This window comes from Somniosus microcephalus, chromosome 13 (assembly GCF_052327205.1).
Source record: "Somniosus microcephalus isolate GS21.2 chromosome 13, FLI_Smic_1.0, whole genome shotgun sequence".
Taxonomy (NCBI): domain Eukaryota; kingdom Metazoa; phylum Chordata; class Chondrichthyes; order Squaliformes; family Somniosidae; genus Somniosus; species Somniosus microcephalus.
The window spans coordinates 30609233-30622409 of record NC_140999.1 but is presented as its reverse complement, the minus strand read 5'-3'; the positions used below and the strand labels follow the sequence as shown (position 1 = coordinate 30622409).

Below are 13177 nucleotides of genomic sequence, written 5' to 3'. Positions count from 1 at the left end.
CCCGGTGCCAGGAAGTTGGCTGCTGCTGCCTTCCCCTGGTAAGTCATCCCCCTCAACAGTATCCAAATCGGTATACCTGTTTGAGAGGGGGATGGCCACAGGGGTCCCCTGCACTACCTGCCTGCTTCTACTGCTCCGCCTGATGGTCACCCATTTCCCTTCTGCCTGTGCAGCCCTTACCTGCGGTGTGACCAACTCACTAAACGTGTTATTCACGACCCTCTCAGCATCATTTAAGGAAGGATATACTTGCATTGGAGGCAGTGCAGAGAAGATTCACTAGGTTGATTCCTGGGATGAAGGGGTTGATGTATGACGAAAGGTTGAGCAGTTTGGGCCTATTCTCATTGGAGTTTAGAAGAATGAGAGGTGATCTTATTGAAACATATAAGATTCTGAGGGGGATTGACAGGGTGGATGCTGAGAGGATGTTTCCCCTCATGGGGGGTATCTAGAACTAGGGGGCATAGTTTCAGAATAAGGGGTTGCCCATTTAAGATGGAGATGAGGAGGAATTTCTTCTCTCAGAGGGTCATGAATCTTTGGAATTCTCTACCCCAGAGAGCTGTGGAAGTGGAGTCATTGAAGATATTCAAGGCGGAGATTGACAGACATTTGAACTACAAGGGAATCAAGGGGTTTGGGGAGAGAGTGAGAAAATAGTGTTGAGGCCAAGATTGGATCAGCCATGATCTTATTGAATGGTGGAGCAGACTCAAGGGCCGATTGGCCTGCTCCTGCTCCTGTTTCTTATGTTCTTATGTTCTTAAATTGCTTCCTTCCCATCAGATGGTTGTGGGCTTGAGCCTCAGATTCTCCTTTTGTTCAGAACTACCCTACCATGTATGTTGTCAAGTGGTGATCACAGGCCATATCCTGAACCATTCCATTGCATTTACAAAGCTGAAGCAGGTCACATGGAAAAGAAAGACTTTATGGGAAGGGCATTTATTTTTTAAACCATCACAATATCATTTAATTTAACAATATTTCAAAATTTCACATTATTTGGCTACAAATGTTGTTTAACAACAGCAATATTGATCTAATATTGGAGTATTCCTTTTACAGATTTTTGTCTTTCTTAGGCCTAGTCTCCATATTTTCATAAAGTTGCAAGGTTTTGTTATCAACCCGTCAAGTTATTCAGATAAACTGTATGGTTATGTTATGTGATAGAATTATTAGGAAAAGTAAGTTATTTCGCTTGGTGTAACACAGATTTTAGGCACATTAACTGCCACGTTGATATCATCCATTTTTTCCACTTTTATATCTAGTTCTGTTTCTTCAATCTGCACAACTAAAATTCCATCTGTAAGTTCTTCATTCCAATCCTTTCGATCAAGGTTTGGTCCAAGGACCCAATCTGTGGTGAAACATAAAGACAGCTTTAAAATTAAATATTTACTTTTGTGTTCTTTATTTATGACAAGATGGAAGGTGTACGGTTTCACTGTATTAATGACTAATAACTCGATTGGCATTTCTAACTGATCAAGACATAATGGGGGAAAAATTCAGTTGTTTGTGCCTCCCGTTAGCGCCTTAAGAGGGCGCCAAGTGGGGCGCAAAGCAACTAGCGCCCGGGCGCAGCGATGTTTGCACCGCTCGCGAAATTAACTAGACATTTTGCAGCGGCGCTAAACACTACCGCCACGATCTCCTGCGCCGGCAGATCGTGACGTCAGTCGAGTGCGCAACGCCCTGGTAGCGCCCCGGACCGGAAATTGAGTGGCGCCCCCTGCCTTATCGCCTGCCGCTTGCAACGACAGGTTGAGGGGAGCGTTATGATGTCAGAAAGGCGACTGCTTCCTGCCTTTTTTTGTCGGTGACATTTTTGCACCACGCATTCTGAGAGAGAGAGAGAGAGAGACTTCTGGAGAGATTCAACGCTGTGTGAAGGAGTTTTAGGTACTGAGCAGCACTTTGCAGGTTGGTTTTGATTTGCCCTTCCTTGTATCGCTTTAGAAGAGACTATGGGGTCTGCACTCTGAGCTCTTCCCCTGGGCCTCTCCATTGTTCTTTCCAGCAGATTTGATGTACAGGTCTCTCCAGGCTGAGATTCAGGCCGAGATTCAAGGCTGCAATGAGCAGGATGTGGATGGAGAGCAAGATCAACCCTCCCCTATAAGATAAAAACAGAAAATGCAGGAGAAACTCAGCAGGTCAAGCAGCATCTGTGAAGAGAGAAACAGAGTTAACGTTTCAGGTCAATGACCATTTGTCAGAACTCCCCTTTAAGAATTGGATGGTGCCAGTGTGTCTGTGCTCCATTGCTGACTGAAATCACATGAGCTTCGCCAGCGCTGTGAGGTAGCGCCTCGTTCCTCGGCCTTAGCGCCTTAAGAGAGCTGTGTAGCGCCTGATTTAGCGCTCCAATCACCTCCAGGGGCGATAAAAGCCAAGTTTGCTGTCGGAGGCGATAATTAGCGCCAGGCGCTAAACTTTGCGCTCCGCCAATAATAGCGCCCCAAATGGGGCGATACTGGATTTTTCCCCCAATATATTAGTGTGACATTGCTCAAGGGTAGTCCAGGACCTGAAGCCTTCTGTGCTCCTGTGGCAGCCTAATAAAACAGCAGTTTCCCCATCACTGTAGTACAATTTAATAAAGCAATATATCACTTGGCTGATACAGTATTGCACATGTTACTGATACTGATAGACACAGGCCTCAGCTACCATGTTAGAAAACTTATTTAAGATGCAAGTAATGGTGTATACATTATAAAATATATATTTTCCCCTGCCTGCATGGTTGCATTGCACTGAAGGATAAAAACATAGAAACATAGAAAAATAGGAGCAGGAGTAGGCCATTCGGCCCTTCGAGCCTGCTCTGCCATTTAATATGATCATGGCTGATCCTCTATCTCAATACCATATTTCCCCTCTCTCCCCATACCCCTTGATGTTCGAGGACAGGTTACAACAACAACAACTTGTATTTATATAGCTCCTTTAACATAGTAAAACGCCCCAAGGCGCTTCACAGGGATATTAGAAGACAAAAAAATTAACACCGAGCCACATAAGGAGAAATTGGGGCAGGTGACCAAAAACTTGGTCAAAGAGGTAGGTTTTAAGGAGCGTCTTAAAAGAAGAAAGAGAGGTAGCGAGGCGAAGAGGTTTAGGCAGGGAATTCCAGAGCTTAGGGCCTAGGCAACAGAAGACATGGCCACCAATGGTTGAGCGATTATAATCAGGGATGCTCAAGAGGGCAGAATTAGAGGAGTGCAGATATCTCGGGGGTGGGGTGGTGGTTGTGGGGCTGAAGGAGATTACAGAGATAGGGAGGGGAGAGGCCATGGAGGGATTTGAAAACAAGGATGAGAATTTTGAAATTGAGGCGCCGCTCAACGGGGAGCCAATGTAGGTCAGCGAGCACAGGGGAGATGGGCGAACAGGACTTGGTGCAAGTTAGGACATAGGCAGCCGAGTTTTGGATGACCTCAAGTTTACGTAGGGTGGAATGTGGGAGGCCAGCCAGGAGTGCATTGGAATAGTCAAGTCTAGAGGTAACAAAGGCATGGATGAGGGTTTCAGCAGCAGATGAGCTGAGGCAGGGGCGGAGATGGGCAATGTTACGGAGGTGGAAATAGGTGGTCTTTGTTATGCTGCGGATATGTGGTCGAAGCTCATTTCAGGGTCAAATATGGCACCAAGGTTGCGAACAGTGTGGTGCAGCCTCAAACAGATGTTAGGGAGAGGGATGGAGTCAGTGGCTAGGGAACGGAGTTTGTGGCAGGGACCGAAAACTTTGGCTTCGGTCTTCCCAATGTTTAATTGGAGAAAATATCTGCTCATCAGAACTGGATGTCGGACAAGCAGTCTGACAATTTAGAGACATTGGAGGGGTCGAGAGAAGTGGTAGTGAGGTAGAGTTGGGTGTCGTCAGCGTACATGTGGAAACTAACACTGTGTTTTCGGATGATGTCGCCAAGGGGCAACATGTAGATGAGAAATAGGAGGGAGCCAAGGATAGATCCTTGGGGGACACCAGAGGTAATGGTGCGGGAGCGGAAAGAGGAGCCGTTGCAGGTGATTCTCTGGCTACGATTAGATAGATAAGAATGGAACCAGGCGAATGCAGTCCCACCTAGCTGGACAACAGTGGAGAGGCGTTGGCGAAGGATGGATTGGTCAACCATGTTAAAGGCTGCAGACAAGTCAAGAAGGACAAGCAGGGATAGTTTACCTTTGTCACAGTCACAAAGGATGTCATTCGTGACTTTGATGAGAGCCGTTCCGGTACTGTAGCAAGGACGGAAACCTGATTGGAGGGATTCAAACATGGAATTGTGGGAAAGATGGCCACGGATTTGGGAGGCAACAACACGTTCAAGGACTTTGGAGAGGAAAGGGAGGTTGGAGATGGGGCGGTAGTTTGCAAGGACGGAGGGGTCAAGGGTTGGTTTTTTGAGGGAGCGGGGGGACAGTACCTGAGGAGAGCGAACCGTTAACAATGTCAGCTAAAATGGGAGCCAGAAAAGGAAGTTGGATGGTCAGCAATTTGGTGGGAATAGGGTCGAGGGAGCAGGAAGTGGGTCTCATGGACAAGATAAGCACAGAGAGGTCATGAGGGGAGATCGGAGAGAAACTGGAGCAGGATGTGAGTTCAGGGCTAGGGCAGGGGGGAACCTTAGAGGAAGTTTGGCCCAGTGGGCTAGGGGAAGGAAGGGAAGTGGCAGAGGCAGCTGAACGGGTGGTCTCAATCTTAGAGATAAAGAAGTCCATGATCTTCTCACACTTGTTGTCGGAGGTGAGGGTGGAGGAGACAGGGGAGAGGGGTTTAAGAAGACGGTTAGCAGTAGAGAATAGGAGCCAGGGTTTATCTTTGCATTCTAGAATGATTCTGGAATAGTGAGCAATTTTGGCAGACGAGAGCAGGATCCGATAATGCTTTATGTGATCCAGCCAGATCTGGCGGTGAATGGCTAAACCAGTTGTCCGCCATATCCGTTCAATTCTGCGTCCCTTGGACTTAAGGGAGCAAAGATGAGGGCCGTACCGGGGGAATGGCCAGGGTGAGAGAGGGTAATTGTTTTAATAGGGACTAGGGCATCAAAGGTGGTGGTGAGGGTGTGGTTGAGCAGATCGGCAGCTGCAGAAATGGAGGGACAAAGGCTGGACAATTGGGATTTCATAAGTGCAGTTGTAAGAGAGTTGGGAGAGAGTTTTTTCATGGGGAAGTGGTCAGAGATGGCCTTATCTGCGATTGACATGATGGGAACAGCGAGGCCACGAGAGATAGCAACGTCAAGGGGGTGGCCGTGAATATGGGTTGGGGAGTTTACATGGAGGGAGAGATTAAGGGAGAATAGGAGGCTAGTGAACTCAGAGGAGAGAGAGCATGATTAATTGATATGGGGGTTGAAATCACCGAGGATGAGAAGTCGTTCTGTGCAGAGGCTGAGGGAGGAAAACAGTGAAGATATCTCGGTAATAAAAATTTTATGGTACTTGGTTGGGCAGTAGAGAATAAGAATTTTAAATGAGAGGTGAGATGGGTGGAATAAGGTGACATTCTCAAAGAAGGAGAAAGTGCCAGAGGAGTAGGGGGACAGACCAAGGTGTGATTTGATGATGAGAGCCACACCGCCACCATGGCGGTCTGAGCGGGGCAAGTGGTGGAAAGTACAGCCAGGCGGGGAGGCTTCATTTAAGGGTAAGGTGTCATCACCCCTCAACCAAGTTTCCATCAGGGCCATGATGTCGATGCAATCATCCACGATAAGCTCATGGATGGCAAGGGCCTTGTTCGCAAGTGAACGGACATTCTGGAGGGAGATGCGGAGAGGGTCGGTGATGGCTGCCCCACTGCCAATATCCACAAGAACAGCACTGGGGGGGGTGGGGGATGAGTTGGATGGGGAGGAGATTGGCAAGATTTGCCCCCAGTGGGCGCGCTGGGTGGGAAGGTTGGCGAGAGAGTAGGATGGGACAGTTGGGGTTGCTGCTCGTAAGGCGGCAGCGACGAGTGCCTCGATGGGCCCTTTGTAGGATGCCAAGAGAGGCACAGAGGGAAGCTGTGGGCTTATCTAAGAGGGAGTCAAGCCTGGGACGGCAGCAGGAGAGTAGGAAGATCGAAGACTAATGAAGGATTGGGGTAGGGATTTGGGAAGGCAGAGTATCCGAGAGAGGAGAGATGAAAGGAGGCCTGACAACAGGAGAGAGTAGTCAGGGTGGGATAGAGATTAAAGAAAAATAGAAGGAAAAAGTGGAAAAGTATTGAATGGCTTGAGTCCGGAGCGGCAGCCAAAGTACGCACGCGAATGGACACGGGAAAAGCTCAGGTTACATAGGCTTGTTTAAATGTAATAAGTAATGGAATACATATTTGCTGGTAGCAGGGAATAGGTTGGAGACAATAGTAGGGAGACCAGGGTCAAAGTTAAAGGTCCCATGGAAGGACATGGTCGATGTAACCAGGATGGGGCCGGTACGGAGATCGATGAACCGCTGTGCAGAGCAGGTGAGTGAAGTCCAGAAGCTTTTTGAAGGGTAGAGAGTTCGAGGATGGAGGTTGTTGCCATAGGAATAAGAGTCGGTGGCAGTGCAGAATGATGATGGCTAAATTGACATACGTTGGAGGTCACCATAGATCAAAACAGCAGAGAAAAGGTAAAACCACAAACCAGCGACCAGCAAAGCTGAAAACCAGTAGAATGAGTCACCGGACAAGTGAAGCAGCAGCTGCTACCTACAAGCCAGCAGAGCTGAAAAACCAGTAGAACCAGTTCAGCAGAGGCGCAGCCACAGTTTAAAGGTAAAAATCTTTTAGCAGCAGAGATAGGGATAAAGCAGGTAAGTCTTACAGTGTAATCCAGTGTAGTCCAATGCAGAAACATAGTGTAATCCAGTGTAGTTCAAAGCAGAAATGTAGTCTTGATGTCAGAGAAGTCCAGGAGATTGGAAACTGAAAAGCAGAGCAGCGCCACAACCGCTGAGTCGAACCGTGTAGTCAACTAAGTCCTGCCCGCGAGGAATCCAATGATAGAGGTCAAGTTTCAGCAGAGTTCCGGCAGTTGAAGGAGCTCAGTGACGTTGTGTATTTTGAATGTTGTATTTGAATTGTCCCACATAGCTTACCGTAGTTGTGATGTGCAATGCACTATGGGAAATAGAGTGCATGTTGTTGAGAAGACTCTCTTGAAAGTGTTGGCTGTGAACCGAACTCTGTCTCCTGTGTACTCTTTTAATTGTTATACAAGCAAGGTTATTAAACTCTTGAGATTTAACAAAAGTGGCGGCGAGGACGTCTGAACTTACGTGGCTCTGCTGTGCGGAAGATAGTCGGGTTTTACGTGTTTAAAATTGTTATTTTTGCCGTGGACAGTTAATTAAAGTGAGGCTGGCTCGAGGATAAAGGAGCTTGAAATGGCGGGAAGATGAGACGGCGGATAAGGTACTAACGACTTGAGGAAGGGGAGGAAAAGCAGTGAGTAAATCAGGAAGGACATTTATTCAACTGTGAAACGATCTGTGAATTGAAGCACTAAATAACTGATCATGATTTTAGTTGAGTTCAACATTGGAAGGATCCTTAGTGAATGATAATTAGGAGCCTGAGAGAAGGAAAATGGCTGGACTTATCGGTAACATTGGACCGTTAGATGAGAATGTCGATCAATGGAGCTCATACACAGAACGATTTGAATACTTCACACAAGCAAATGAAATTGGAGGGAACAAAGTAGTACCTACATTGTTAAGTGTGATGGGACCAAAGACTTTCAATCTTTTGCGTACTTTAGTGCATCCAGATAAACCAGGGACTAAACAATATAGCGAAATTGTGGAGATACTAAAAGGGCATTTTTCACCCAAACCCCTAGTCATAGCTGAGAGGTTTAGGTTCCACAGGCATAACCAGGAAGAAGGAGAAACAGTGACCATGTTTGTAGCTGCACTGAAAAGACTATCAGAGCACTGTGAGTTTAATGACGTGCTAAATGATGCTATAAGAGACAGGCTAGTGTGTGGTATGAGAACTGAAGCCATACAGAAGAGACTAGTAACGGAGAGTAATCTGACACTACAAAAGGCCATTGAAATCAGTATTTCCATGGAATTGGCAGCTAAGGAAGCTCAACAGTTGGGTGAAACAGAAAAAGTGCACAAAGTAAGAACAGAGAGCCAAGGGCCATGCTTCCGTTGTGGCAAAACGGGGCATCTTGCGTCTGCATGCTGGTGTGTGGACATGGATTGCCACAGCGGTGGTAAAAAGGGATATATTCAGCGCGCATGCAGAATTAAAAAGGACACAGAGAAAACATCAAAGATGGAAGGAAGAAAAAAAACATTCAGACAAAAGACAAAGAAGCATGTCCGCTCTGTAGAACAGGACAAAACAGAGGCAAGTGACACTTCAGAGGAGGAACTATCACTGAACGTGCTGACTATAGCTGGGGATTCGCATGGCTACTGGGTCTCACCCTTGCTAGAGGGGCAGCCTGTGCGAATGCAGATCGATACCGGGGCAGCAGTATCTCTTATGTCAGAGACAGTCTACAAAAAGACATTAAAGCACCTTCCACTTCAGCCAGCTAACCTAGCGCTAAAGACATATATAAAGAGTAACCGTGAGAGGTATTACTGAGGTCACAGTTCAGTTGAATGGACAAACTAGGAAGTTACCACTCTACGTAGTTAAAGGAGACTACCCCTCCCTGCTGGGACGTTCGTGGATGGAGGGAATAAAATTAGACTGGTCATCAGTCTACATGATGTCACACAATGATTCAGGCTTACCCGCCATCTTAAAGAAACATGCAGAAGTCTTTAATGGAGAATTGGGTAGCATGAAAGATATTACTGTGAAGCTTCGTATTAAGCAGGATAGCAAACCCAAGTTCATGAAGGCATGACCCGCACCTTATGCCATCAGACCAAATGTCGAGGCTGACTTAGAAGCCCTAGTTGAAAGCGGAGTACTAGAACCAGTCAGCGTGAGTGAATGGGCAACGCCCATCGTACCAGTGCTCAAGAAAGGGGGTGGAGTTAGGATATGTGGAGATTTTAAAGTAACTGTTAACCCTGTATTGTCAGTGGAGCAATATCCGCTTCCCCATGTTGATGATTTGTTTGCGGGACTTGCTGGGGGCCAGAAGTTTAGCACAATCGACCTCTGTCAAGCCTACCTGCAAATGCATGTGGATGAACAGTCATGAGAAATGCTGACTATTGTGACGCACAAGGGCCTATTTAGGTATCGTCGACTTCCTTTTGGAATTACATCAGCTCCAGCGCTTTTCCAACGTGCTATGGACCAGTGGATTGCCTGGAGTCCAGTGCTACTTAGATGATATCTTAGTTACTGGGTGTGGTGACCAAGACCATCTCCGTAACTTGGACGCAACGCTACAGAGACTGAGGGATTACGGACTCAGAGTTCGCAGGGATAAATGCAATTTTTTTTCAGGCATCAGTTGAGTACCTCAGTCTTGTGATCGATGCCACAGGCCTTCACAAGGCACCGTCCAAGACCAAGGCAATCGTGGATGCCCCAGCACCTGAAAATATCAGCCAGCTGCATTCTTTTCTAGGGTTACTGAACTACTATGGACGGTTCATACCGAACCTAGCCTCGATGCTGAGGCTGCTGCATTGGTTGCTATGTAAAGACAAGAAGTGGGAATGGACTAACAAGTGCCAGGAGGCGTTCATGACAGCAAAGGACATGCTCCTGAAGTCAGAGACTTTGACGCATTTTAACCCTTCATTACCAATACAGTTAGCTTGCGATGCATCGTCATATGGTGTGGGAGCGGTCATTTCTCATATCATGCCAAACGGAGAAGAGAAGCCGATAGCATTCGCATCTAGGACTTTGAACAGAGCTGAAACTAAGTACGCCCAAATAGAACGAGAAGCACTGAGCTTCGTTTTTGGCGTTCGCAAGTTTCACCAATATTTGTACGGGAGACAGTTCACCCTACTAACAGATCACCGCCCTCTCACGACCATCTTCGGGCCACATACAGGGATTCCGTCACTTGCTGCAAGCAGAATGCAAAGGTGGGCGCTGCTGTTGTCTGCACACACATTTGACATTAGATATCGCAAGTCTGACCTGCATGGCAATGCCGACGGTCTTTCCAGGTTGCCGCTGCCTGTCACCAAGCCTATGACGCGTAGCATGGACATCTGCTATTTTAGGCAGGTGGAGAACGTGCCTGTTACTTCGACACAGGTCCGACGAAACACCAGAAACGACCCAGTGTTGTCTGCAGTGCTGGACATTATCGTCAGGGGCAAGCTTGACAGCGATGACCCAAACCTGAAACCATATCTCTTAAGGAGAAACGAACTGTCGGTGCAGTCTGGATGCTTGCTGTGGGGGAGGAGAGTGGTTATTCCACCATCGCTACGGAAACCAGTGTTACAGCAAGTCCACTCCGGACACTGCGGAATGGTTCGTATGAAAGAAATAGCGAGGTGCTACTTCTGGTGGCCGGGTATGGATGGACAGATTGAGGACAAAGCTAAAACCTGTTCCTCATGTCAGAGAGTTCGTAATGTGCCACAGCTTGCACCTCTTCACCCCTGGGACTTTCCGGAGGAAGCATGGCACCGCATTCATGTAGACTTTGCAGGTCCATTCAAGGAGAGAATGTTCCTGGTGGCTGTTGACGTGCACAGTAAGTGGCCAGAGGTTGTTATAATGAGGTCCACCACCGCTGAGAAGACCATTGAGAAGTTAGGTGAGGTGTTCAGCCGATTTGGATCTCCGATGCAACTTGTCTCAGACAACGGTCCACAGTGGGTGTCACAAGAAATGGCTACATTCCTGCAGGTGAATGGCGTACAACATATCAGGGCTGCACCATACCACCCTGCGACCAATGGTCTAGCTGAGAGGTTTGTTCAGACCATGAACCACTCTCTAAAGGCATCGCAAGGCCAGGGAACGCTTCATCAGCGCCTGAATAGTTTCCTGCTGAGTTACAGGAACACACCACATGCGACCACAAAAGCATCACCTGCCATTCTACTGCTCAAAAGAGAGCTACGAACCAACTTCGACCTGCTGAAACCGCCAAAGGTGAAAGACGTGGTACAGTATCAGCAGGACAAGCAGATCAAGCGACATGAACAACGCTCCAAAGACAGAGTCTTCAGTCCAGGTGAACATGTGTTGGCACGGAACTACAGTGGTGGACCTAAGTGGGTTCCTGTTCCTGTCATTGCACAGACTGGTCCAGTATCCTACACTGTACAGACACCCGAGGACATTGTCTGGAAGAGACACACCGATCAGCTTCTACGAGTGCAGCAACACCCACTGAACCACCAACAGCAGTTTATCTGCCATTGGGTGGCGCTGTGGGTCATCCGCCTTCTACACCGAGAGGCTCACCTTCTGAGGAAGCAGTCGCTTCAGCCCCTATCTCATCAGCAAGGGAGACCTGTATACAGGCACCTCAGCCGCCTGCACCTGTGTTGACGTCACCTGTGAGAGACAATGAACTGGAGAGCCAGGTTGACCGCCGGTATCCTACAAGAGAGCGGCAGCCCCCTATACGTTTGAACTTATAATTCAGAGGCTTACCCTTTATCTGGGGCAGAATAATCCCCATGGGTATAGCCATGGTTGGAGAAAGTCTACCCTCACTCCCAGGTTATTGTGTTTTAAAAAAAAATTGTGGTTCTATTGGGACATCTAATGTAAGAGGGGAGGAGATGTTGTGTATTTTGAATGTTGTATTTGAATTGTCCCACATAGCTTACCGTAGTTGTGATGTGCAATGCACTATGGGAAATAGAGTGCATGTTGTTGTGAAGACTCTCTTGAAAGTGTTGGCTGTTAACTGAACTCTGTCTCCTGCGTACTCTTTTAATTGTTAATACAAGCAAGGTTATTAAACTCTTGAGATTTAACAAGTGAGAACAAAGAGACGCCAGGGGATGGGCAGTGGAATCTGCAGGGGGAGCTTTAAACTTGTAGTTTGAACTTGTAGTTTGGGCTGAAATGCCTTGACTATCAGAGGCAGGGTATCTTAAGCAATGGAAGGGAGGAGATTGGGGGAAGAAAGGCCAAAGGATGGTAGTGGATGACCGCGGATACAGCCGAAGAGAAGAGCAGCTCAGTGAGGAGCCACCAGCCCAGGAGCCATCTTGAATCCGAAAGGACTCACTGGGTATGGCAGAAATATTAAATGAGTATTTTTGCATCGTCTCCGCCCTTGAAAATGATGCTCAACTATTTAATAATGTTACTAAAACTTGTAATAGATAAATATAGATGAATATATTGTTTTAAAAAGAATTAAGAACTTGAAAATAGATAGAGCAGCCGGGCTGGATGATATCCACCCGAGGGCCCTCAGAGAAATGCTGTGTGTGCCCCTAGCCTGTATTTTTAATAGCTCACTGCACTCTGGAATGGTTCCTGTAGACTGGAAGGAGGCTAATGTAGTCCCCATTTTTTTTAAAAAGGTGACAAGATGGACCCGGATATTTATAGGCCCATTTGTTTGACATTAGTAATAGGTAAGATGCTTGAGGGAATCATTATGGATGCAATATATGAATGCTTGGATAGAGAGGGACATATTAGGGACACCCAACATGGCTTCATAAAAAGGAGATCATGTCTTACAAATGTCATTGTATTTTTCGAAGAAGTTACAAAGTTGGTGGATGAGGGAAGCCCAGTAGACATTGTCTACCAAAAAGCTTTTGATAAGGTACCACACAAGAGAATTCTCTATAAGATTGAAGCCTCTGGTATTAGTGGTAATATATTGAGTTGCATTGAGAGCTGGCTGGCAGGACATAGGCAAAAAGTAGTTATAGATGGATTTGGATCTGTTTGGAGTCCAGTCACCAGTAGTGTCAGTGTTGGGACCCTTGCTCTTTACTACTTTACTACTTTTATTAATGATCTGGATGTAGGTGTTGGGGCACGATCAGCAAATTTGCAGATGATACTAAGATCTGTGCGAGTGTTAGGACCGTAGACGATGCTCGTCTGCTTCAGGCGAATCTTAATGTGATGGAAGATTGGACTCATGATTGGCAAATGATGTATAACTTGGATAAGTGCAGTGTTATGCATGTGGGCAGGGCAAATGCTGAACATTCATACACTCCTCAGAGAAAAGCATTAAAGAAGGTGGAGATAGAAAGAGATTTGGACATTCCAGTGCATACATCCTTAAACGTACAT

At 46.9% G+C, this 13177-nt stretch overlaps 1 protein-coding gene across 1 annotated transcript in view; it reads right to left on the bottom strand.

The window, feature by feature from the left end:
- Positions 1 to 918: 918 nt before the first annotated feature.
- LOC147108183 (small integral membrane protein 44-like) overlaps positions 919 to 13177 on the bottom strand; it is a 31159-nt gene continuing 18900 nt past the window's right edge. The window contains exon 2 of the mRNA XM_086004723.1: positions 919 to 1369. Within this exon, the coding sequence (XP_085860849.1) occupies positions 1185 to 1369 (185 nt within the window). The 3' untranslated portion in view covers positions 919 to 1184. The remainder of the gene's footprint in view (positions 1370 to 13177) is intronic.